The 24,399-nt window shown below is 36.1% G+C and overlaps 1 protein-coding gene across 1 annotated transcript in view; it reads left to right on the top strand.

Moving 5' to 3' along the window:
- The window catches only part of PTPRD (protein tyrosine phosphatase receptor type D), a 339,878-nt gene that overhangs the window by 102,414 nt on the left and 213,065 nt on the right, over positions 1–24,399 (top strand). The window contains 2 exon segments of the mRNA XM_030919181.1: positions 22,882–23,070; positions 24,305–24,313. Of these exon segments, the coding sequence (XP_030775041.1) occupies positions 22,882–23,070; positions 24,305–24,313 (198 nt within the window).

Raw genomic sequence — 24,399 nt, 5'->3', positions numbered from 1 at the left:
AATAAGGGCTTTGTTGAAAACAGGGGAAAAAATGAGGTATGAAGCATATGAGGATGAGATTAAATAGGGTTTAAATTATGAAAATTTTCATATTAAATGTCACTTAATGGAGAACAATTATATAAAACAGAACATTTCCTCAGTGGCTTCTGAAATTGAAAAAAGTTTTAATTACAAAATATGTTTGTGCTATGGGTCATGGGACCTAATGCCTACAGAGGTTAAAGTCACTTAAGGAAGGGCTTACCAGTTATTAGAAATGTATCCTTTGATACAATTATGAAGAAAGATAAAATGTTCCAAGGGAATAAAATAGCTGTTGAGCAAAAACCACCCCTAAGTGATAGTCTTATCATTTGTTTTCATAGGGATTTGCCATTATGAGATCATGGGAATGCCAGGAGTGAAATCTGTTCAACCGCACTGTTAATGCAGAACTGGGATGCTGTTGTTGGTGATGAATAATTGCTGTGAGAGCTATAGCATAAGCTCACTGTCGAAGACAGGCCTATGAAGAGAATATTCTTTTCATACCCTGCCTTGGTGCTATTGCGTTCTTATTTCTCTAGTCTAAAGAGCCTGACCCAGGCCTGTACAAAAGAACAGTTGAACACTGGATCTGCCTTGGGTGTTCTTGTCAGGAGTTCTCAAAGTTAAAGCTGTAGACTATAGGGCCAATGGATTTATTAAGAAATCTTAGGGCTGAGGCCGGGCGCGGTGGCTCAAGCCTGTAATCCCAGCACTTTGGGAGGCCGAGACGGGCGGATCATGAGGTCAGGAGATCGAGACCATCCTGGCTAATACGGTGAAACCCCGTCTCTACTAAAAAAAAAATACAAAAAACTAGCCGGGCGACGAGGCGGGCGCCTGTAGTCCCAGCTACGCGGGAGGCTGAGACAGGAGAATGGCGTGAACCCGGGAGGCGGAGCTTGCAGTGAGCTGAGAGCCGGCCACTGCATTCCAGCCTGGGCGGCAGAGCAAGACTCCGTCTCAAAAAAAAAAAAAAAAAAAAAAAAAAAAAAAAAAAAAAAAAAAAAAAAAGAAATCTTAGGGCTGAGCTTTTATACTATCAGTTACATTATACCCTATACCCTATTTCTAGGTTTCTCTTGGATATGGATTTAGATTTATTTAGGTGATTGAAAATCATGATCTCTTCTTCAATTTGATGCTACTCTTTCCACGAATTATGTTGGAGCATATGTGTGCACATAGACACATACGTGTCTGTTTGTGTGTATGGTAGATACATTATCCAGTAGGTCATTTAAACAACTGAGATTTTGAGGGCCTGAAGATATTTCAGGGCAATTAATTATAATAAATAATGCAGAATATAGTTTTGATTTTACTATTAATTTCATACAATCTAGTAGTAGCAGTAGCGGCAGCAGTAGTGGTAATAATAGTAAAATTTTAAAGTATTTACTATATGACAAATCTACTTTTGAGTGCCATACATGCATTAAATTATTTAATATGACACTTCAAATTTGGGAGGTACCATATACATGTAAGATACCTGTACTAATCTTAGGAACATGACAATATTTATGTTGGAATGTAGGCCTATTTAAAATGCTAGAGCAATCATAAACCAATAGAAAAGGAAAAACAACTTCTTGTTTTCCTAATAATGTAGATTGGGCCTTAAAATTTTTCAAATTCTTGGGGAATACAGTGAAAACTAAAGAAGTCTTCTATTTGTTCTTTTCAATCCTGACTGATTCCCTGTTACGGCTTTTGCTTTGAGCTTGGTTCAGTTCAAGTTAATCAGTGATGTTTGTGTTAATGTTGCACTCCTACATTAATTTTAATCTTCTTTCAGATGCTTCATGCCAAGAACTATGTGAATGGAGATCTGAATATAGATACTCTAAATTAAAGAGCCTGAAATGGCACCCTTTTTGTCTGATTGCATGGCTTGAAGCAAGAGTTAAGAATAGTGTCTTCTTTTGTAACGATTTTTTAAAAATTGGCTCAATATCCTAAGCTACCGTTAGAATTATTGGGTGTTTTTCCTGGATAATTTACAATTTGAATAATTTTATATTTCCTATTTAAATAATTTACCTTGGGGTTTATATCTTGTGTTTACTTTTTTTTACTTCATCTCCCCTCTCAAAGTTGCATTACTTTCTCATATGCCCCTCCTCACAAGGCAAATATTCACACGTATTTTTCTCTGTGTTTAAAATCTACAATGTATAGTATAGTATAATTGTATATAATAGTATATATAAATGTATATAATAGTATAATACAATGTATAGTATAATTCCTCTTATCCCTTTTGGTTATTTAATAGGAATATGCAAAAATGTTACTATGTGAAAAACATACTTGGAACATTGCAAAACCCCTTAAATATGGCTATTTCCCATACTCTGCTCACTGTAAATTCTTTGCTGGGTCATCTCATCCATCTACATGATTCCAACTGTCACTTTCATATGAAAGAAACACAGATCTTGACCTTTCTGTGTCTCTTCTTGTGTCTTTTATATTAGTGACATCATCCCTGCATGCCGACCTACCGTCATTCGCGAAGGAACTGAGAGACTAGAAACTTGACACTGACGCTTACCCCATTTTTCCTTAAGTAAAATGAATACTTCCTAAAACTGGTGGAGTGGTTCTCCAATATGTGTCTAACTCATCTCTTCTTTTCTCTTCCAATGATCATAATTATAATTACATGTTATATCTACACATAGACTTCATCATCTCACATTTAAACTAATATAGTAACTACTTAACTGGGCTTTCTCTTTGTCCCCCATCACTGCACTCCATTGACAGATTGCTTTTTAGAATGTGAAGATCTTTCTTTTACTTTCTTGGTTCAAACATATCCAGCTCTGGCTTGGTTCAAACATATCCAGCTCTGGCCAGGCGCGGTGGCTCACGCCTGTAATCCCAGCGCTTTGGGAGGCCGAGGCGGGCGGATCACATGAGGTCAGGAATTCGAGGCCAGCCTCAACATGGAGAAACCTCATCTCTACTAAAAATACAAAAATAGCCGGGCATGGTGGTGCATGCCTGTAATCCCAGCTACTTGGGAGGCTGAAGCAGGAGAATTGCTTGAACCTGGGAGGCGGAGGTTGCAGTGAGCCGAGATCGCGCCGTGGTGCGCCAGCCTGGGCAACAAGAGCGAAACTCCGTCTAAAAAAAAAAAAAAAATCCAGCTCCAGCTGGGCGCAATGGCTCACACCTGTAATCCCAGCACTTTTGGGAGTACGAGACAGGCAGACCACTTGAAGTCAGCAGTTTGAGAACAGCCTGGCCAACATGGCGAAACCCCATCTCTACTAAAAATACCCAAATTAGCCGGGTTTGGTGATGCGTGCCTGGAGTCCCATATACTTGGGAGGCTGAAGCACAAGAATCGCTTGAACCTGGGAGGGTGAGGTTACAGTGAGCTGAGATTGTGCCATGGCAGTACAGCCTGGGTGACAGAGTGAAAATCTCTCAAAAAAAAAAAAAAAAAAAAAAAAAATCCAGCTCCATGCACATACAACCTAACAAATGAACCCCAGATTCTTTCCAGCTTCTCACGGTTGGACCTGGCCAACCATCTTTGCATCATCCTTCGACAGACTTTGCACACTGTCTTCCTACCCCTCTCCCCAAACCAAAACATTCAAGCAGTAGCCACATTTCACCCTGAATTCACCTCTCATTTATTTAATTTTTCCTGGACCTTAGATTATACTTTTCCTTGTGCCTTGAAGGCCCTTTATTACATTTCTATCAAAATTATATTCACCCTCTTAGACTTACCTTCTCTGATCTCCAGCAAAATCATTTTTCACCCCTGTGCTCCCTTAAGGTTTGATTAGTTGACACATTTTCTGTGTTCACATGCACGTTTTCACCTTACATGGTACAACTTTCGAGGGACTGTTTTTGGAGCAGTCAGGTACTGAGCAATGTTTTACACAGAGAGTCTGAGAGGTGTTCAGTAAGTATTTGTTGAGTTTAACAAATAATACAGTGCTACTGTTTATTAAACGTGATTTTAATTTTCTGCAAGTGATGTAAAAATGTGCTTTGTACAAACATACATATCCACACATAATTATATATGTATTTTTGTGTGGGTATATATCTTTATAATATTTATCAATTTTATCATGGGCTGATAATGGAATTAAATCCAATGCCTATGACTTTTCTAAAATAGAAATAATAGTCATTTTTTTTTTTTTTTTTTTTTGACATAGGATCTCACCTCATCACGTAGGCTGCAGTGCAGTGGTGTGAACATGGCTCACTGTAGCCTCAACCTCCTGGGCCCAAGCAATTTTCTTGCCTCAGCCCCCAGAGTAGCTGGTATTACAGGCACATGCCACCACACCCGGCTAATTTTTATATATTTTGTAGAGACTGGTTTTCACCATGTTGCCCAGGCTGGTCTCAAACTCCTGAGCTCAGGCAATCTGCCCACCTTGGCCTCCCAAAGTGCTGGGACCATGCCTGGCCCACTATGTCTATTTAACCCAATCTTTATTTCTTTATTCTTTTATTTTTTCCTTTAAGTTAGTGCTTATTAAATTAAGTTTTTTATATCCTTTCTGATAAGCTCACTTTAATAAGTTTATTGTTTTTAGTTTATCATAATTTCGGATAATTCCTGCTTAACATTTCTTGGACTGTTACGGGAAATGTGGATTCATTTGGACCTGTACTGACATCTTTTAGATCATCACTTTTGTACATTATATATTTTTAAAAGGTCGTATCTACAATATTTATGCCTGTGTCTATTATAACTTTATTTTAAAGAGATATAGTTTATGGAGGAATGTTTCACATAGCAAGATAAAATGGTATGACAGTGGAGCAGGAAAATATTGTAGTAAGACAGGTTAATGTTAAGAGTACAGTTGGAATGCACATACGGTCCATGCCATGGACTTCTGTGCCTTTGCTAAATAAGCCACAATTTTAGCTCCAAATCTCCTAACAGCTCCAGAAGTAAGAAAGAGGGAACCTGTGACACAGATGCACCATGTCCATAACATAAAAACAAATCAGTTCTTCAGAAAAACCATAGTATGGCCAGGTGTGGCAGCTCATGCCCGTAATCCCAGGACTTTGGGAGTCTGCAGGCAGGCACATCACTTGAGGTCAGGAGTTCAAGACCAGCCTGGCCAACATGGTGAAACCCCGTCACTACTAAAAATACAAAAAAATAGCCAGGCATTTTTGCTTGGTGCATGCCCGTAATCCCAGCTACTAGGGAGATAGAGGCAGGAGAATCTCTTGAAACTGGGAGGTGGAGGTTGCAGTGAGCCAGGATTGTACCACTGCACTCCAGCCTGGGCTACAGAGAGAGACTCTGTCTCAAAAAAAAAAAAAAAGAAAGAAAGAAAGAAAAACCATAATATTCCCTTGAAACCAGAGGAACAGTTCTCTCCCATAGTTGTTGAGAACGAGGATATATTCAAATAGTAAAGGCTATTCTCTGCATCATATGCATGTTTAACTTCACAACATTATAGGGCAGTTGCTTACTAAAGTCCCTCAGGTTAATCTGTCGAACTATAACAAAACGCATGTCGGTTTAATCTGTTCTTCAGCAGATGAGGGAAAACAGTCCTGTTTTCTAGCTCTCTCATCCTTTAACCAAAATCGGTTTTTATATTATGTGGAGGAATGGATGGAATTGCATAATTTCAGGTAATTCTCCATGAATATTACTCCTCTGGCCAAGTTGTTTGGACCATCATTTTAAGATTGAGATCCCTGATAAGTACAGATTAAAGCAGCACTATCTGGTGGGTTAAGTGAAGCATCTCAGATGTTACCACTGATCTGTGTCAAGGCTAAATAGGTACATCTTCTTATGAAAACTAAAGAGATTAGTGATATTATGTGCTTGGATAGGCTAGCCACCTGATAAATTGAGGTGGAAAAAGTGAGCACTTGTACATTTAGCTAGAGTTTATATAAAGTATGTTGGATTTCTTCTTGAGCAGGCTTAATGGGAAATTAAGGAATGACTAATTTATACCATAAAGTATGGCTATAATAATTCAAACTTGAAAAACTATTATGAAATTATGAACAAGTATCCATGTCATTCATTCAACTTAAAGCTAAAAGGCCTCTTTTAAACACCATTTGAACTTTTAATGGTAATCAATCAGTAGAAATAATGTACTTTAATAACCAAACGAGATAATGTCTCTGTACACTCAGTTATTGAAAATAGTCAGACACTTCAGAATATTTACCAAAGAGCATAACTTTGACTGTAAAACAGTTGGTCTATATAGTCCTTGCCTTCTGAAAATCACTGTGATGAAATCTGTGATAGTTGACTGTTCTAGGAAATGTTATACATTTTATCAGGATGACATGGTTTTCCTCACAACTACCTCATGTCCTACAATTCATAAATAATTTTGTTGAAAACTTTTCCATTTGATCTGCTTTTTAGAAGAATAAACCAGAAAACAGCTTGTCTCATGAACTTAGGGATCCTGGAGTCCAGGTACCCCTGATTAACTCTGCTACACGTTACATTTGGAATCATGAAAAACTGAATGATCAGAAATGTGTCCCTGTGTGTTTGAACAAACAGTATTATCTTTGTCAAGGACAAAATATAAGTGTTAAAACAAATAATATCCATGCTGTCAGAAAATCAATTCAAAAATCAACAACAGTTATTTCTGGAGAGTGAGAGATGAGAGTGGAGCAATGTACTATTTGTTGTAGCTATCACTAGCTGCATTTTTTCCTCACAACCGAGATAAACATTTAAAAACTATGATTGTGTGTGCTAGAATATTTTTAAGTCTCTGTCGTGTTAAGAAGCACCAGGAAACTGAACATCTCAGAAAGTTTTGTTCTGAAACCCTGCTCGTCGTGTTTTAGGAAAGTGAATTAAGCTTTGAAGGAAAGGACCTACAAAAGTGCTTCCTGACAATTAAAAAAAAAAAAAAAGGACTGGCTTTTTAGTATGACCCAGCTGTTATTGTTAAAGAATTACATCTGTGAGAAATCATACAACTTATGTATAAGTTGGTACAAAAGGAACTGCTGTTTTACCACTGCAAGTGATGGCAACCGGGCACGGTGGCTCACGCCTGTAATCCCAGCACTTTGGGAGGCTGATATGGGTGGATCACTGAAGGTCAGGAGTTCGAGATCAGCCTGGCCAGCATGGTGAAACCCCGTCTCTACTAAAAATACAAAAATTAGCTGGGCACAGTGGCCGGTGCCTGTAATCCCAGCTACTGGGGAGGCTGAGGCAAGAGGATCACTGGAACCCAGGAGGTGGAGGTTGTAGTGAACCGAGATCACACCCCTGCACTTCAGCCTGTGCAACAAAGTGAGACTGTCTCAAAAAAAAAAAAAAAAAAATTTTTTTTTGTTTTTTTGTTTTTTCCTGCAAGGTAATTCCTGCTCATATCAATGGCAAAAGCAACTGCTGTTTTACTATTGAAAAGTAGTGGTGACTGGGTACAGTGGTTCATGCCTGTAATCCCAGCACTTTGGGAGACCGATACAGGCAGATCACTGAGGGTCGGGAGTTTGAGATCACTCGGGAGGCTGAGGCAGAAGAATTGCTTGAACCTGGAAGGTGGAAGTTGCAGTGAGCCAAGATGGCACCACTGCCCTCCAAACTGTGCAACAAAACAGGACTGTCTCAAAAAAAAAAAAAAAAAAAGTAATGACAAAACCTTACTTTTGCACCAACCTAATGCATGTGATATGCCCAGTAGATTCCCAGCAAATGGAAGTCTATGAGCCTTCAACCCCCAAAAACCAGTACTATGGTGGACTATGATATCCATTAAAATAAAACTAAATTAAAAATGTTTTGGCCAGGTGTGGTGGCTCATGCCTGTAACCCCAGCATTTTGGGAGGCCTAGGTAGGCAGATCATGAAGTCAGGGGTTTGAGACCAGCCTGGCCAATATGGTGAAACCCCCGTCTCTACTAAAAATAGAAAAATTAGCCGGGTGTGGTGATACGCACCTGTAGTCTAGCTACTCAGGAGGCTGAGGCAGAAGAATCACTTGAACCCAGAAGGCAGAGATTGCAGTGAGCCTAGACCATGCCATTGCGCTCTAGCCTGGACAACAGAACAAGACTCTGTCTCAAAAAGAAAAGAGGAAAATGTCTTTTTCTCACTGGGGCAACATTCTTGATTATATTTTATCTTCTTCTGAGTTAATTCCTGAAAAATGACAACATGTGCTCATGTAACTATAATTTACTCACAAAACCTGTCATATATAATTTACAAAGCTGTACCGCATAATATTTTATCTTTATAGCAACAAACACTTAAATAGCGTTGGTTATATTAGGGATCAGTGGCTGAAATACACATTCTTCCTTCCTTTAGTGAATGCACACACATTATTTACTCAGCAGCCTCACAGCCATCATCGCTGAGCAATTGAAGGGGCATTAATTTTGTGGTAAGCATCAAAACCATCCACTCGTGGCTGTGGGGGGATTGGTGGGTTATGTCGCCTTGCTATGTCAGTGAATTCAAGGCTGAAATAACTTTTTTTCTTGTCAATTTGCTGTCACTTTGTTAAGAATTAGAGATTGTATATTTCCCAAATTTATAACAATATGTCAGTCTATTACAACTAAATGAAAATGAGCAACTCTGGGTTCTTTTCAATATGTAAGAAAAAGGTTTTATGATATCGATTCTGAGTATCATCTTATCATTGGAAACTTGTATCTATTTAATTGGCATGTTGTATATTAAAATGTGACAGCCATGAGTTATCTATAAGGAGATTCTTAATTTCATGTCTTCATAGGACAACAACTCAAATTATTCTTCCTCTTATTTAGGAGACCATTGGCTGTCATACTCGTCATATTTTGTGAGTTTCTTTTCTGGCTAGGGAGAAACTACCCTGGCATGCTCAACTGTCTTCAAATTGCAGGAATTGAGCTATTAGTGGAGAAAATTGATGCAAATCCGTGGTATTTACAACCCATTCAAGACTGGCTCCCAGGACACTTCTGGCGCATCTGTAGTGAGGATGCTGAGCTCACGTATGTAGGCTGAAGCTGACATTTCTTGCCTTCATCCTGAGATAAAGCAGATAAGGAAGCAAGTGGCTTACTATACCCAGCCCCTTTTGCCAATTCCTGAAGGAAAAGGTGGATCAGTGTTCAAATGACAGATACTTGCTTTGTACTTAGTGCTGTGCTCCATCCAGAGGCAGCTCTATTGGTGAGAGTCTTTCATGGAGGCATACTGTCTGCTTCATGAGTGCCTCAAATACATGACATTGTTCCCCAAGGGAAGACATGACTGAAAACATATGCGAACAATCAACATTTTAGAAAGCCATCCCTGATAATTCTCCTTCATTCCTCATCGTCTAAATATTACCAACCCTTGTAAAATTGACACTCAAATTATTCTGAACTTTTTCCACTTCTCCCTGTCTCCTTTACTACTTCCTGATGTAAGTTTATCTTGCCACTAGGCCATGTCAGTACTATCCTAAATAACATGCCAACATGCCTACATCACTTTATTCTTATTTTTTGCTTTGCCCCAATGCATTTTTCATACTGCAGTTAAAAAGGCATTTTTTTGAAATGCCAATTTTGTGACAAGTGACATAACCTCCCAATGCACATGCCTGCAAGCACTGAAGTGCCCATACACTTGTATCTAGCTTTAAAACCTCTTTCCTTTCATTTGCTTTTAGGAAAAAGATCACAATCCTTTATGTATGCCCTCAGGTTTTGCCTGAAACCCCTTTTCTAATTTGCTGTGTTTAATCTATTGAAGAAGAAAGTCAAGGTTTTAGAATTTATGTGGATGCTTGACAACTCTTCTGTCTAGTTGTAAAAGATAAGGGATTTCATTCCTGGAACTTTTGGTAGTGGTTTTGGCCATTTTGGGGTAGTTTTACTTCAATTGGGTTATTTTCCAGATGTCTGAACTCCTGTTGAATAGCTTCTTAATATTTTTGATATTTCAAAGCATAGTGAATATATTTCTATCCTGTGTTTGCTTTTACATATGATATTCTTTTGATAGAGAGTCACTTGAACTCAGGAATTTGAGGCTAGCCTGGGCAACTTAGTGAGAACCATCTCTATGAAAAATAAAAAGAATTTAGCCAGGCATTGTGGCACATCCCTATAGTCCCAGCTGCTCTGGAGGCTGAGGTGGAAGGATCACTTCAGCCTGGGAGGTCGACACTGCAGTGAACTATGATTGCACCATTGCAGTCCAGCCTGAGTGACAGAGCGAGACCCTGTCTATGAAAAAACAAAACAAAAAACCTAGTTCCATTTGGTTATTCTTTGGTGTTACATTCAGGCTGATTTTTGCCCTATAAAGATAGAAAATTATTTGCATTTGTGGGAAATGTTTCTCCATAGATCTATAATACATTCTGAGACATGTAAGTTATTTTTAACTGCTTATTCATGTGTTCCGGTAGTTTTCATTTTTTTCAGTGAAACATTTTATATGTGATGTTTGATGTTTAAAGATTTTGATCTTTTTATCTTTCAAGACACCTTCTAAGGAAAACTACCATTACCTCTGTTTTCAGAATCAATTTTCTTCCGTCAGATAAAACAAATACCTACCACAGTTTGCGTTTAAAACGATAAAAACTGTTACTGGATGTGGTAAAATAGTGAAATGCTCTTTTCAGAAAAGTTCTTTAGACATATCTGAGTCACTTTTTTTTGTTCCTCTTGCTCCCATTCCCTTACATTATTAAAGACTAGAGGGTCACAAGCATTTTCTTGAATGTGTTCTTCTTCCAGGAGGAGAGAGCTGTGATGAGCTGAAGGGAAGGTGGATTGTTGCTAAAATTTTTGAAAGTTTGGCTTAAAAAAAAAAAAAATTTGGATTTCAGAAGCTATTCTGAGTCTTAAGTTAATTATGTTTTAATTGGAAGGAAGACCCTCAAAAAGTTTGTCTTCTATCTTAAACTTTTATCAGACTTTATCATTACTCTAAATAAAAATCATGAATGTCCATTATGTTATTAGAATATTGATTTCTCACATTTTCTTTTCATGAGCTTGCACCTTGCTCTTGAGTATCACTCAGTTTTGTTCATTGTAATGAAATGCTTATGTCTTAATTTTATATGAATTCACGTATTTTTAGAGCTTTTTTCAGATATTGTCATCATTTGTGTAAAATTGGTAATAACAATTGGAATGTCATTTAAATAGTCATGGTGTTCAAGAGGGCCTCAAATAAAGTAAAATATTAAGAATGTTTGTCAGAGTTGGGAAAACAATGCTTGAGTATATCTAGCTACCCAGAAGCTTTCTATGGGAATAAGTCTATGTATTTCTGATAATATGAATTAATTATAACAGTTTACTTCTATATAGTTTAAAATTTTGAAATGATCCCAATCTTATAGAAAAATAGAAACTACAGTACAAAGAACTTATTATTCCTGAACTATTTGAGAGTTAATTGCTGACAGGTTGCCTTGCCTATCATTCCCAAATACTCAGATTTATACAAACAAGGCATTCTCCTACCTAACTACAATGGAACTAACAAAATCAGGAAGTAAACATGGATGCATCATAGCCATCTAATTCTTAGATCCCCATTCACTTTTGATCACATTTTGCCAGTTGTTCTTACTTGCATTTCACGAATTATCCCTATTCAAGTTTTTCTAATTTTCCACAGAGACTCCAGTTCAGAATTATATTTTGTAATTGTCAGCCTGGAAGACTTTCTCAGTCTTTCTTGGACATTTCTGACCATGATAGTTTTGAAGATAAGAAGGCTGTTATTTAACAAAATGTTCTTGTTTGGGGTTTTGCTGATGTTTACTGGTGGTCATATTTAGGTTATGACTCTTTTCCAGGATTATTGTCGAAGTGACGTTATATTTTTCTCAGCACATGAGTTTGAATTATCCTATTGCTGATGTCATTAACTTTGATTTTTTAATCAAGGTTGTTTCTGCGAGCCTTCTCCAATGTAAAGATACTAATTTTTCTTTACATATTTTATTATTTTAAATATTTTTAAATTAAAAACTTCAAAATTATTTGTCTTTAATGGTATTTTTAGGACTACTACAGCACTTAGAATACAGCAAAATCACGTAAATGGGAGCATTATTTTTAAAATTATTATCATTGGCATCCGCAGCAGCATAAGGAGCATCATTTTTGGTTTCTAATTGCATACTGTAAATTTAGGAGATGCTTAAGACTTTCCCCGTCATTTAATCTCTCACAGAGTGCTTTCTTTGTATTTAATAAATTTATGTAGGGAGTCCCTTTGATACTATGTAAAGATACTATTTCTCCTGAAACTTTTAATTTACTCAGTTATTTATATCAATATGGATGCATGCCTTTATTTTATTTAGTGTGTTATAACTTGTTAATATTGTCTTTTTTAATTTTGATGTTGAAGTTGTCCCATATTTGGTCAATAAGAGCCCTTTAAGCTGGCTTCTGTGTACATTTAGTATATACCTTTCATTCTTTGAGTATTTTCTTATACAACAGAATAATTCCAGGTGTGTCTCATTCTTTCCTTGTCCCAGTCCTAACTGGAATCAGTGATTTCTCTAAGGAGTTTTCTGAAGGGAAGCTTTCCGAAAGGAAAGTGTTTCCTTTCACTGGAGGATGGTATTTAGATACCAAGATCTAAATACAAGGTGTGACCATTGCTCTTGGGTATTACTTCTCCCAGCCTCTCTTGGCTCAGCTAGGGAAGATGTGTTTGGTAAGTTTATATAAAGAATGTGTATTTGTGTATGCATACTCATTTACAAGTCATATATATATAAATGTATACATATATTTAAAATGATACATATAGTATAGTATATATGTCATATATACACAAATGTACATGTATATATTTAAAACTAGGTGTTCACACCAATACTGTTAGTTCCAATCCAACACTACACAATTGATTCTGATTTTCTTTTTTTGTAACATTTGATGGCTTAGAAAATTTGCATTTTCCAAAATATAGTGAAGCAACCACATTGAATGTTTTTTGTAGTCTCTTTTGATTGAGCTTGTTGGTATGTAACTTTCTACAAAGCTAACAAATAATGGATGCAGGATCCAAACCCAGGTCTCTTTCCATGTTTACTATTTTTGTCTTTGTGCCTCTTTTTCTAAAAAACAAGATTAAAAAAATTATTTTCTAAAAATAATAAAATTCACTGTATGATTTAAATATACATTTCTGTAAAGTGGTTAATTATTTGAATATTCAAAGTCAGGTAAACATTTGTATGGATGTAAAGGGTGAGTATAATGACACCTGCTTGTTGCTTAATATAAATTGACAGGGAATAATGAGATTTGTGAAAGTGGATGGATATTGGATTTTATCTAAATGAACCCCAAAGAAGGGAATAAATGTGTTTCCCTGATTCCTAAGTATTTACTTAAGTGTTCAGGTATTAATAATGTTGCTAGGTAGGAGGAGAAGGTGCTTCTTTTTTTCTCAATGAATTTATTTGATTATGAATCGCAAAAAGGGTAATCATTTGCTAAGGCCAAGTACTAATAACAGTATGCCTTAATGCAATGTAATATTGGAGCTACCACCTTTAGACAAATGATAATTAAATCTAACTGGGGTTTATGTTCTGCTATGTAGACATTACTTTGTAATTTGTAGGATAATTGCATACATTGCTTCTAAACAGTTTGTTTTATTCTCTGCCAGGAGTGCCTTGCAAACTCCTCGAAATGTGAGGAATATTTCATAAAATGGAGCTTTGCTCTGGAATGCTCTGTGGGTAGCTGGTTGGTATGCTGAATACTTAGTAGCTGCTAATGAGGCTCTTAGCTTTTCAATGTCCAATTTTCTATTCCTGCATGGCATAATTCTATGAGAAATCTTTCGAGACTCTTGTATCCAGTGACTGCCTTTAAGAGATACCTAAATCTACTCTGAAATAAAAGCTTAGCTGATTGATTTATAGCCATATTAAGACAAGCGTACTATCTGTATGTAATAACTTGCAAAGAGGACCTTGGAAAAAAATTATTGTATCTTGTTCATAATTACTTTTTTGGGAACAGATCTTATATTTATTACATATTCCATTTGGAATGTCATGTATTAACTGGCAGTTTTTTTCCTGCTTTATATAGTTTCTTTCTGACTGGACTAGCATTTGATTTGTAGTTAGAAACTACTTTATTTATATGATTTTTTCAATTTTATTCATATGCATAACATTTTGATGATGGCCCAAGAGCCCAACTTTGCTAGGAAACATCGATTTAGCTTTTATTTCTTTGCTCTTTATTTTTCTGTTTTCAGTCCCTTATTCAATTCACTTACAGGAAAATTGACTTTGAATAATAATGGTCATGATGTCAACACAGTACAAATTATACCCTGCTGCCATCTGGACTGGTGAAAATAAAAACTTTATTTACACTGTTTCCTTTAAGAAAAGAATGTTTTTTTCTCTTCTTCAAGGACTGTATTCTGGAAAGAAAATGGTGGTTCTTTTTTGTAGCCTGATACTGTGATTCATTTTGAAATATAATGACTTGAAAAGTCATTGTTCAACAAAGTAGCAAATATACCAATGATAATCTTCTGCCTTCTGGCCTCTGAGACACTGATCTGTCTCCCTGTCCAGACAAAGCTTTGGAATAATCATTATTAGTCCCATATAACAGAAGAGGGACCTTGTGGCCCAAATTCGTAGGGTAGATATGTTAGGTCTACTTATATCTGCTTTTCTGGTCTTTCTACTGACTTTTGGTATCTGCTCATGTCAGAAGGCCCGCCATTCACAGCCCTTCATAGATAATTAAATAGAAATTACAGAAGGGCTAAAGGTATAGGCACAGTACTGAATCTCAGCTCTCTAGGAAAATTACTTGACATTTATCAACCTTTTCACGCTCTTCCATTTCTCATCTACCTTGTACTGGGTAACAGACATGGCAGAATTCTGTCTCTTCTAGTACCAATCCTGAGGGAATGAGAAGCCTATATATATACACACACATATGTAAGTATATATACATATACATACGTATATATGTGTGTGTATATATGTATATATGTGTGTGTATATACATATATGTGTGTGTCTGTATGTATATATATGTGGATTTTTAAATGTAGATCTATTTTTCAAGTATGATTACATCCCATGGAACTTGCGTATCTAGTCCATGCTGCTTAAAAAAAATAAAAGTAAAGAATGACCAAGTATTCAAACTTTTTTGTTGTCCCATTCATTATGAGTTGACTCTGATTAAGAGTTTCATCACTATGTGATGAAGATTTATTTGAAGAATAGCAATTTGCATAGAGGAAACATGACACAATAAAAAGACACCAAATCTAGAGCTGAAAGACTTTCTTTAATTTTTTTTTCTACACGTAGGATATGAAAAAAATAACAATATTACTGAGTCTTTGTTTCGTAGCCACAAAAAATGATAATGATACCATCCTTATTTACCTCAAGGAACTCTAATAGGGGTCAAATATTTGTATTTTAGAGATACTGGGCATTATAGTGCTTTGTAGTATGTAAAATTTTAAGTTTATTTAATATGATGTTCTTATTAAATTCCATTCTGTTAAAGGTGGGATTTGGTAAGAACATCACATTAGACAAATCTCCTTGAGAGAATTTCCCTCTCCAGAGCTGAAAAATGAATGGAGCTATTAGAACTAGCTTATGGAGACTTTGTACAGAGGTGTTTCTTGATATATATAATTTTCCCCATACGGTTATTTTCTGAATGTTAAGAAACTTTTGAGATGAAGAAACAAAACTCTGACTTCTTGGCGTCATCTTTTAAAAAATTATTTTCTTTAAGAAAGCCATATAGGCTTCTTAACATGACCTACTCCCCAAGATGAGGAATACTTAATTCCCCTTCCCTGAATAATTAAAAGAAAAATGCCTGCCATGATATAGGGAAAAACAGTTGGTTCCACTGTTTTCAGTCTTTCACAACAACCTTTGACATCCCAAATATTTAGAGTTTTTAAAATTCATTTTTAGGAACAAATCCTCTGATAATATGAATTTTATTTGTTTGTACTGTTGATTAATCAAAGAGCCTAAAATCTTGTTCAAAGGGAAAAGAGGACATTTATTAGCTTTAAAGAGTTTACTTGGCACAAACACTACCCTTTAAATTTAGTTGCATGTCTAGATAATCCTTGTTTTTTTATGAGTTGCATAGAATATTTTCTGATTTGCAGCTTATGCTGCACTTCTTGTTTTATCAAGCCTTAGAGTCTCATGCCTCTGATCCCTTTAGATCTATTGCTGGAGCTTGGGATAAAGCAAGTACATATATGCTAGTATTTTACTAGATGCCAGACACTAGTGCCAGGCAGCGCTAGGCATATTTAATGCATTATCTAATTCAATCCTCCTGTGTATGTGCTTGGGACTATTATTACTTTCAAAGAAGCTAATTATCCTGCAGATACAATTAAATCACAACAATATAGAGATTCTCTAGATTACTTCATACCCAGTGCCTGGCCCCGTCCAGCACAAAGGAGGCCTTCGATAAATATTTGTAGAATGAATGATGCCTTCTGTTGACTATCCAGTAGGTTTTTAGAACTAATAGTTCAAATTATCTTCTTGTTTCAATATATAGTGTAATGTTCATAAAATATTTTATAGTATCTTATCTACCTTATTTGACCACCGTAAGACCAATATGTATTTTAATTTTCCAAGAAAGTTTGTACTTTTTCTTAAGTGTAAAAAGCCACTGACTTTCTGCTGCATAGAACAGTACTGATCCTCTGACAGGTGAAAAAGTCCATATATATATATATATATATATATATACACACACACACACACATACACACACACATGCCCATACATGTTTATATATATATGCCATACATATATATGAAGCCCATATATATATATCTTCATGTATATATCATATATATATATATCTTCATATATATCATAGATATAGGCTTCATATGTATATGTATATATATGATCGGCTAGGACTTTCATTTTAAAAATATGCTACATGTTTAGTCTATCATTTTCCTTGTTTTCTTATGTTATTGAAAACTTTTCTCACTCAGTCTTTCCACCCTTCAAAGAAAAGAAATCACTCTTGTTCTGTGAGAGTATATGAATGCCTCAGACTGTAAGATACCCAGTGACTTAGAAATCTTTATTCCTGTCAGTGAAGGAAGACCCACAGTGTTTGCCTCAACAAAAAACTGAGTAGTTCACTCCTGGGCTTTTTATTTTTCAGCCATTAGTTTGAACACGAAGAATTCCACCATTATTCTATAGATAGAATAACAGTAGAATATAGATAATGTTCTATTGTGTTCTTTTCAGTTTCATTGTGTTTACACATGTGGTTTTGTCATGTCATACTTTTGACACGTAGGAACTTACAACCAATATATGAGGGAAACACTCCTGTAAAATGAAGAAAGCAAGAAGTAAATTGTGTGCTTCTGACAGAGCAACTGTGATAAATTAAGGAAGGAAAGCATAAATTGCGTATTCTCAATGGGAGGAAAATCACTTGCTGACAGATAAAACTAAAGATTGTGAAAACAAAGTCACAAACAGCCATTTTTGTAAGTCTTTAAGTCTAATACTCCTTATGACACTAAAAAAAAAAAAAAAAAAAAAAAAAAAAAAAAAAAAAAAAAAAAAAAAAAAAAAAGACTGTAAGATGGTTTTGCCTCTTAATAGACTGATACTCAAATCAAGGAGGCCAAATGTGTAGTCACAAATAGTTGAAGAATGACTGTTTCAATGAATGGCATTGAGGAATGGTATTTCAATGAATGACATTCCAGGAGGATTGAGAGATGCTTCATGAGTGAGTGCTGAGAAAGTAGCTGTCAAGGCATCATAAAAATTTCTAATTGTGAGTATTTGTTGAACATTGGAAAGGTTACAAAGGAAATAACAAATATTTATTTGTTATAAGCTCCATCCCCTCCTGTGAGCTTGTAAGAGTTCACACTTATATATTGACTATTATTAGGGTTTATTGATAACAGTAGTTGGGGATTTTTAAAGAGGAGCTACTCTGAACTGTTTGAAACTTGGAAAAGTAATTCCGGGGAATGAATGCTTCATGATAACAGCTGTCTCTTCATCCATATTGTGTTTTTGTTTTATTGTACTGCCATTACTGCAAAACCTCTGTATTGTCAATGATATCTAAGTGTTCAGGTATACTTGCCAAATTTTTAAATACTGCACTTGAGGAAGCATACCATTGATATAATTGACATGCTTTTTCTTCATAAACATATTTGTGTTAATCTTAAAAATTGGGATCTTTCCAAAGACCATGGCAAACAGTTCTTTATTGAAGACTTATTTAAATCAGTTGGGATTAGAGTCAAAGGACTAGTCTGGTTGAATTCACGCAGCAAGAGCCCTAGCAAGATTAGGCAAGAAGAGCTACTTAGGACCACCTTGGAAGGGGACTGTAGCCTTAGCAGGCAATTTAGAATTTCCTGGCTTCCTTTCAAAGAAGAGATTCAGTGTTTGTGAAAGTGGAGTGAAAGTAAGAGCATCATTAATATTGTTTATGCATGAACAATGAAAACAGTTTAACTGAGCAAATTATGCAAAACCTATTACTTGGTCATTCACAGATATGTAAGGCATGACTACCTACAAAACAATGTCAGACTGTTTTCCTCATAAATTCATTCCTTTCAAGTCCTGGGTAGGTCAGGGTTGTTAACAAGTTCTACAACAATGGGAACTCTGGAAAATGCTCACATTCATTCATTCATTTTTCTCTTTCCTTAATGGAACTGAAAGATTCATATAAGCATATTTCATTAAGACACCAACAGATTCAAAGAATGTGCTATATTTCCAGTTCTATTATAGCTGCCATTCCAAACAAAATGTGTATGACTCTATGATTCACTAAGCACAAGTATGTAGTAATCTGCCCTTTAATGGCCTCTCAAAATGACAGACCAAATGGCTTTGTGAAGGTCAAGTCTGATTTAAATTGTTGATGAATTAGTAGCTAATTCTGCATGATTGAATATTAATATGGAACAGTGATAAGTAAGGCACTTTAAAGCTTAATGAGCACATTAATGAATAGGACAAAATGTTTTTCTTTTCACCTCATGTAAAAGTTTAAAGCTACTAGCATATTGACAATTTGTTAATTTTTGCTAGCTGCTTTTTCCTGTGAAAGTTTGTGTGGTTAAGGTATTAAGGATATTGATTTGATTCCCAAGTTTCTGGTACCACACATTTGAGGAGCTGTCAAAATTGATGTTATCAAATGGCCAAGGCAGTTTTATATAAATCACTAATAAATGTAGAGGATGAAGAAAAAGCAATTAACATCTTCTAAACTACACCCACGGAGATAAGCATTCCAATTAGAAATTTCATTATTTCTACAGTTTGTTTTATGTTGAATACTGAGTTTTATTGCCAAATACCTGACAGTCAAATTGGAAACAAGCCACAACTGTCAACGTGTAACGATTCTGGCTATTTGAATCTGTTACATTGTGATGTTTCTCATGAAAATTTAATGAAGAAAGTGCATTCAAAGAGATTCTGTGCAAAGGGGGGATGGATAGAATTTAATTACCCTTATTAAAAATAAGAAAGGAACGCTCTTTACATTTTCTGTCCCATTAGTATGCAACAAAGATTATCTTTGTTGTGCACTCGTGTATATGAAAAAGGGGCTCTGGAGTGTTCTTTATGAGCCAGGAAGGAAAAGAAAGGTCATGAAAATGTATTAGACCGCTTTTCAGGAGGGCGTAAGTCAATTTTGTCAGCTCTCCCCAAGGTGAGGACTTTATTTCTTATAAACGGTTATTAAATCTAGATTTCTTTGGTAAGAGCCCATAGCAAGTGGCTCGACAATTCTTAAGCCTTTGGTACTTGCCACTGATCAGCACTGAATATTGGCTCAGTTCTTCCGAGAGATGAACTTGTAGAAGAAAAGTAATGACTAGCAAAGCAATATTTATGCAGGCAAATGTAACTGGTGCTTAAACACCATGGGAGAGATACAGTGTCTTAGGACATACAGAAACCACTCAGGAATTCCATGATGATTTTTGATTAACCTAAGTTGGTTGCTTTAAAAATGGAACATAACAACAACAAAATCTAAGAGCTTTTTCAGAAACTCATTTCTATGAAGGCAATGTAGTTGGCTTTGGAGCACTTGAGGTAAATTACTTTTATCCTTTGAAGCACTTTGTGTCAATAGCTGCCAAGTGAGCTATTTAATAATATAATGTGTGTGGTATAGCAGCTATTGATCTTTCTGCTCTTTTTTCCCCCATACAACATCAGAACTATGTTGTTGATGTAAATATATTGGCAAAACCTTTAAAGACATAAAGAACAGCCTGATGAAATTCAAGTGGAATCGATTATTAAAACCAGCATAGCCTGATTTGCATCCCACTTTTAATTTTTAACTTTCTCTTGGAGCCTTGAAATTCAATTTTTAACTACTGTTCCTGACACTTATCTACTGTAGACCTCTGCTTGGCTGATGATGTGTAAACATTCACAAAAACAACATATTACTGCTTCCACAAATGAACCACATCTTTCAACTTAAGTGAAGTTTAGCTCACTGCAGTTAATTATTTTTATAAGTGTCTTTAGTACCCAGCCCTAACTACCTGGTCTGATAGGAAGGTATTCTGTCGTGAATCAGGTGGCAAATCAAACTTGCCTTAGCTTCTTTTGGTCTTTCACAGACTATGTTAGTAAAAAATATATACTTTCTATCCTACCCAGCAGGAGAGCCAGAGTCTACACTTTTCCTTAATAGTCCATCAATTTTATCTTACAATAACTGCACCTGTTGATCAGTGAAATTTCTCTTTCTTGGGAGCTTTAATCTTTAGTAGCATCTTACATTCTTTCACCATTTACATTCAAAATCTCTCTGTTCCTTAACTATTTATCTGATTGTCTCTCTACCAGAAGTTCTGCATAGTAGGATATATATATATTTTTAAACAGTCACAAGCTTGGGAATCACTGGAGTTTCTCTTAAAATCTGGAAACCCAGGCTAGCATGATGGCAAGGTAGCAGAATACAGATGAGACATGGAGGAACTCCTGGTGTGGAAGGATAAAATCGTGAGTTAAGAAGTACAAGGTAGTGGATCTGAGTAGCCGCTGCTATGGTAGCTCTGAGGAGGAAAGAATGAAATATGTTTGAGAGGATTTGGAAAAGATTTACAAAGAAGGTGACTTTGGCTGCATGGCTTCCTAGAGGCATAGAGTACCCAGCAGACATGATTTGTCTGGGAAGTGGTGAGAATTTCAATGTGGGCGGAAGAAAAATTTCCTATGAGAGAGGCGATCCCTAAGAGGCTGAGGAAAATGAGACCTGATTGAAAAGGACTTTGCTAGTGAGGTTTAGGAGACCGCATTTACCCCTCGGCTCCAGAGGGAGAGAATTGGAGAACACGTGCTGTTGACTGACAACACGGTAGAGGCATCAAAATGGAGCTTCTTCATTAGAAATTGTAACATAACCTCGGTAAGATTCACCATCAACTGTGGATTCAGGGATTATACTGGAGCTTGTAGGAGGCATCCAGGGAGAAGCGATATGCCAGATCTGATGATATCTAATGTTTTCCTTGCTGCTGTTTATGCTTTCCAGTCATTTTAGAATTGGTGGCTTATGAAAATTTATCAGTAGCTGTGAGGGGGTATTGATTAAATCAATGCCAGACTCAATTGGAAGTAAAAATATTTCATCATCACGAGTTAATGGGTGCAGCACACCAACATGGCACATGTGTAAATATGTAACAAACCTGCACATTGTGCACATGTACCCTAGAGCTTAAAGTATAATTTAAAACATTCATGATCTTCAAACAAATGGCCATGTTCTAATTTGGATAATTGCCACCCATCTAAGTAAAATTCCTTCAGTGCTTAGATAGAACACACCTTTCTAATCTTGGCTAGAAGAGCCGGCAATGTCAGTTATCAGTGCGGAGCATGATTGTAGGATTTAAGCGACTTTAATTTCTCAAGAGCTAGGATCTGGAACAGTTCCGATGTGGGTAGCAAGAAGTGAATTTTGCGTGAGTTGGAGATTCAAAATTTAGGAATTTCAACTTTTTAATTACTGAAAATGGTGCAGGTCTTTGGGATGGAAGAAAGCATTCTCTTATCCCTGTAAGGAACATGTGCTTTTGTGCCATTAATAAGGAGTTGCTTTTGCTCTTCTTTTGTAAAGCAATCTCAGACAATTTTCCGGTTAATTGAAACTCTTACAAAGTAATCAGTTTGGGTTGAACCTTATGCTTGTGTGGGAAAACATAGAGTTACAAGAAAAACATACCAGCTTTGAAAGAGATAGCATGATCCAGCTTCCGCTTGTTCCCGATGCACTCTCCAGGCTGGCACTGCTGGCTTCCATGCTTCTCTCGGCAAAACCTTTCCTACCTCAATGCTTACACTTGTGACATTCCCGGATCTTTCTAAAATCTCCTTCTCCCCTTTTTGTGACTTGGCCAATTGTGCTCTTTCCTAAATGCCAACTTTAAATCAAAGCTTCCTGTACTCACTGATCTCAAGCACAAATGTTATAACTATTTCTCCCTCTTTGCTCTCACTGCATCCCCTCATCGTAGTCAGCCCCGTCTGAGTTCTGTGTTAGTCTGTTCGTCTCTTACATAGACTGTTTACTCTTCCGATCAGTAACGGCACTGTGACTGTGTTCTAATTTATTAGTGCCTGGTTTGTTTTAGGTTCTCAACAAGCACTGAATAAGGTAAAGAGAGATTTCTGGGGAATCTCTTGAATTTGGAGCATCTGACTTGCTAACTGAATGTTTCTATCACCTTTTGTCTTGCAGAAGATCAAATTCCCAGGGGCTTCCCTACCATTGACATGGGCCCACAGTTGAAGGTGGTTGAGCGTACTCGCACGGCCACCATGCTTTGTGCAGCCAGTGGTAATCCGGATCCAGAAATCACTTGGTTTAAAGATTTCTTACCCGTGGACACAAGCAACAACAATGGTCGTATTAAGCAGTTACGATCAGGTAGGGTCTTGTTACTGTTTCTACTAACTCCTAGAGAACTTTTTTTTTAAATTTTTCTCTCTCTTTATTTTTAATTTTAATTTTATTTATTTTTTATTTCTAGGTACTGATTTTTCTCCCTCTTCTCTTTCTCTGTTACTTAATGGGTGGTCCATGTTTGTGATGTCATAGCCTGTTTCAGAGTCTGTCTTTCTCCTTTTCTCTGTGTGTTTTGCAGCTTCTGTTTAATCCACATTGCTCACTGCTGTGACTGTATTTTTGATAATTTTTTAATTTACTGCTTTTTCGCAGTATTTGATGGATCCATTTTCTCCTCTTTCTTTCTTCTTTCTCTGTTTTCTTTTGAAACAAATTTATTTCAACATTGGACTTCATTCAGAACTTGCAAGGAGTTCCAATGGTTGTATCCATTAAAAAACAAAATGTTCATGTTAAACCCTAAAATGATTCAATTTTATTAAAGTATGTTTTCTGCTGTCTTTTCTACATTTGAACTCATCAAAGTACCAAAGTTTAGTAAGTCTGGGCACATCTGCTTTCTTTTCACGAATACATCAAACACAGAAACGTTATCTCATGAGTAACCAGATATATTTTTTTGAAAGTCTTTACCAGTAAAAGGAGGGGATTTTTATTAATACTATGATAGTATCCTTGTGAGTGAACATTTTCTACACGTTAGCCACAGTAGTGTGCGCCCATCAAGGTTTTTGAACCCTCCAGTGACTGGATCTACAGAAGTCTGCTTTTGGTGTAGACTCCAGCTTTTGCTGTGTTCTCTCTCTCTTTACCCTTTTCTCCTTTTCCCATTCCCATCCCAAGTTTATGCCTTTGCTCTCTTAGATTAAAAGTAGAGATAATTCTAAATTTCTTAAATTTTAGAGCCTGTCCCTAGGTAATTTCACAGGGACATATAATAATAAGCTGTTTACTTTGACATTGGTAGTAATATTGGTATAGAATTCTAAGTTGTTTAACTGCCTGTCTTCCCAGAATTCTCAGCTTTTGACCTGTCCTGTGATGTTAAAGCGTCTTGTTAACTGCCTCTTTTGCTTGTTGTCAGCAGAATTGTGTAGATTAGCATTCTGTTATTGTAAATAAAGAATTAATTATTCACATGTAACATAGATGATTTAGTATATAAAGCTTTAACTCTGAAAAATTTGTACCAAATTATAAGGAATATAATAATATTTTTATGCTGTCTTTCTTCTCTCCGTATTTAAATCTCCAGAATCTATTGGTAAGTGCTTAGTTCTGAAGCGCACTTCAACCCCACTAATTTCCATATCCAGAATATTATTATTATTATTAATAAAATGCATGGCA

This window comes from Rhinopithecus roxellana, chromosome 16 (assembly GCF_007565055.1).
Source record: "Rhinopithecus roxellana isolate Shanxi Qingling chromosome 16, ASM756505v1, whole genome shotgun sequence".
NCBI classification, from domain to species: domain Eukaryota; kingdom Metazoa; phylum Chordata; class Mammalia; order Primates; family Cercopithecidae; genus Rhinopithecus; species Rhinopithecus roxellana.
Note: the sequence above shows the minus strand (reverse complement) of the source record. Positions and strands in the feature narration are given on the sequence as shown.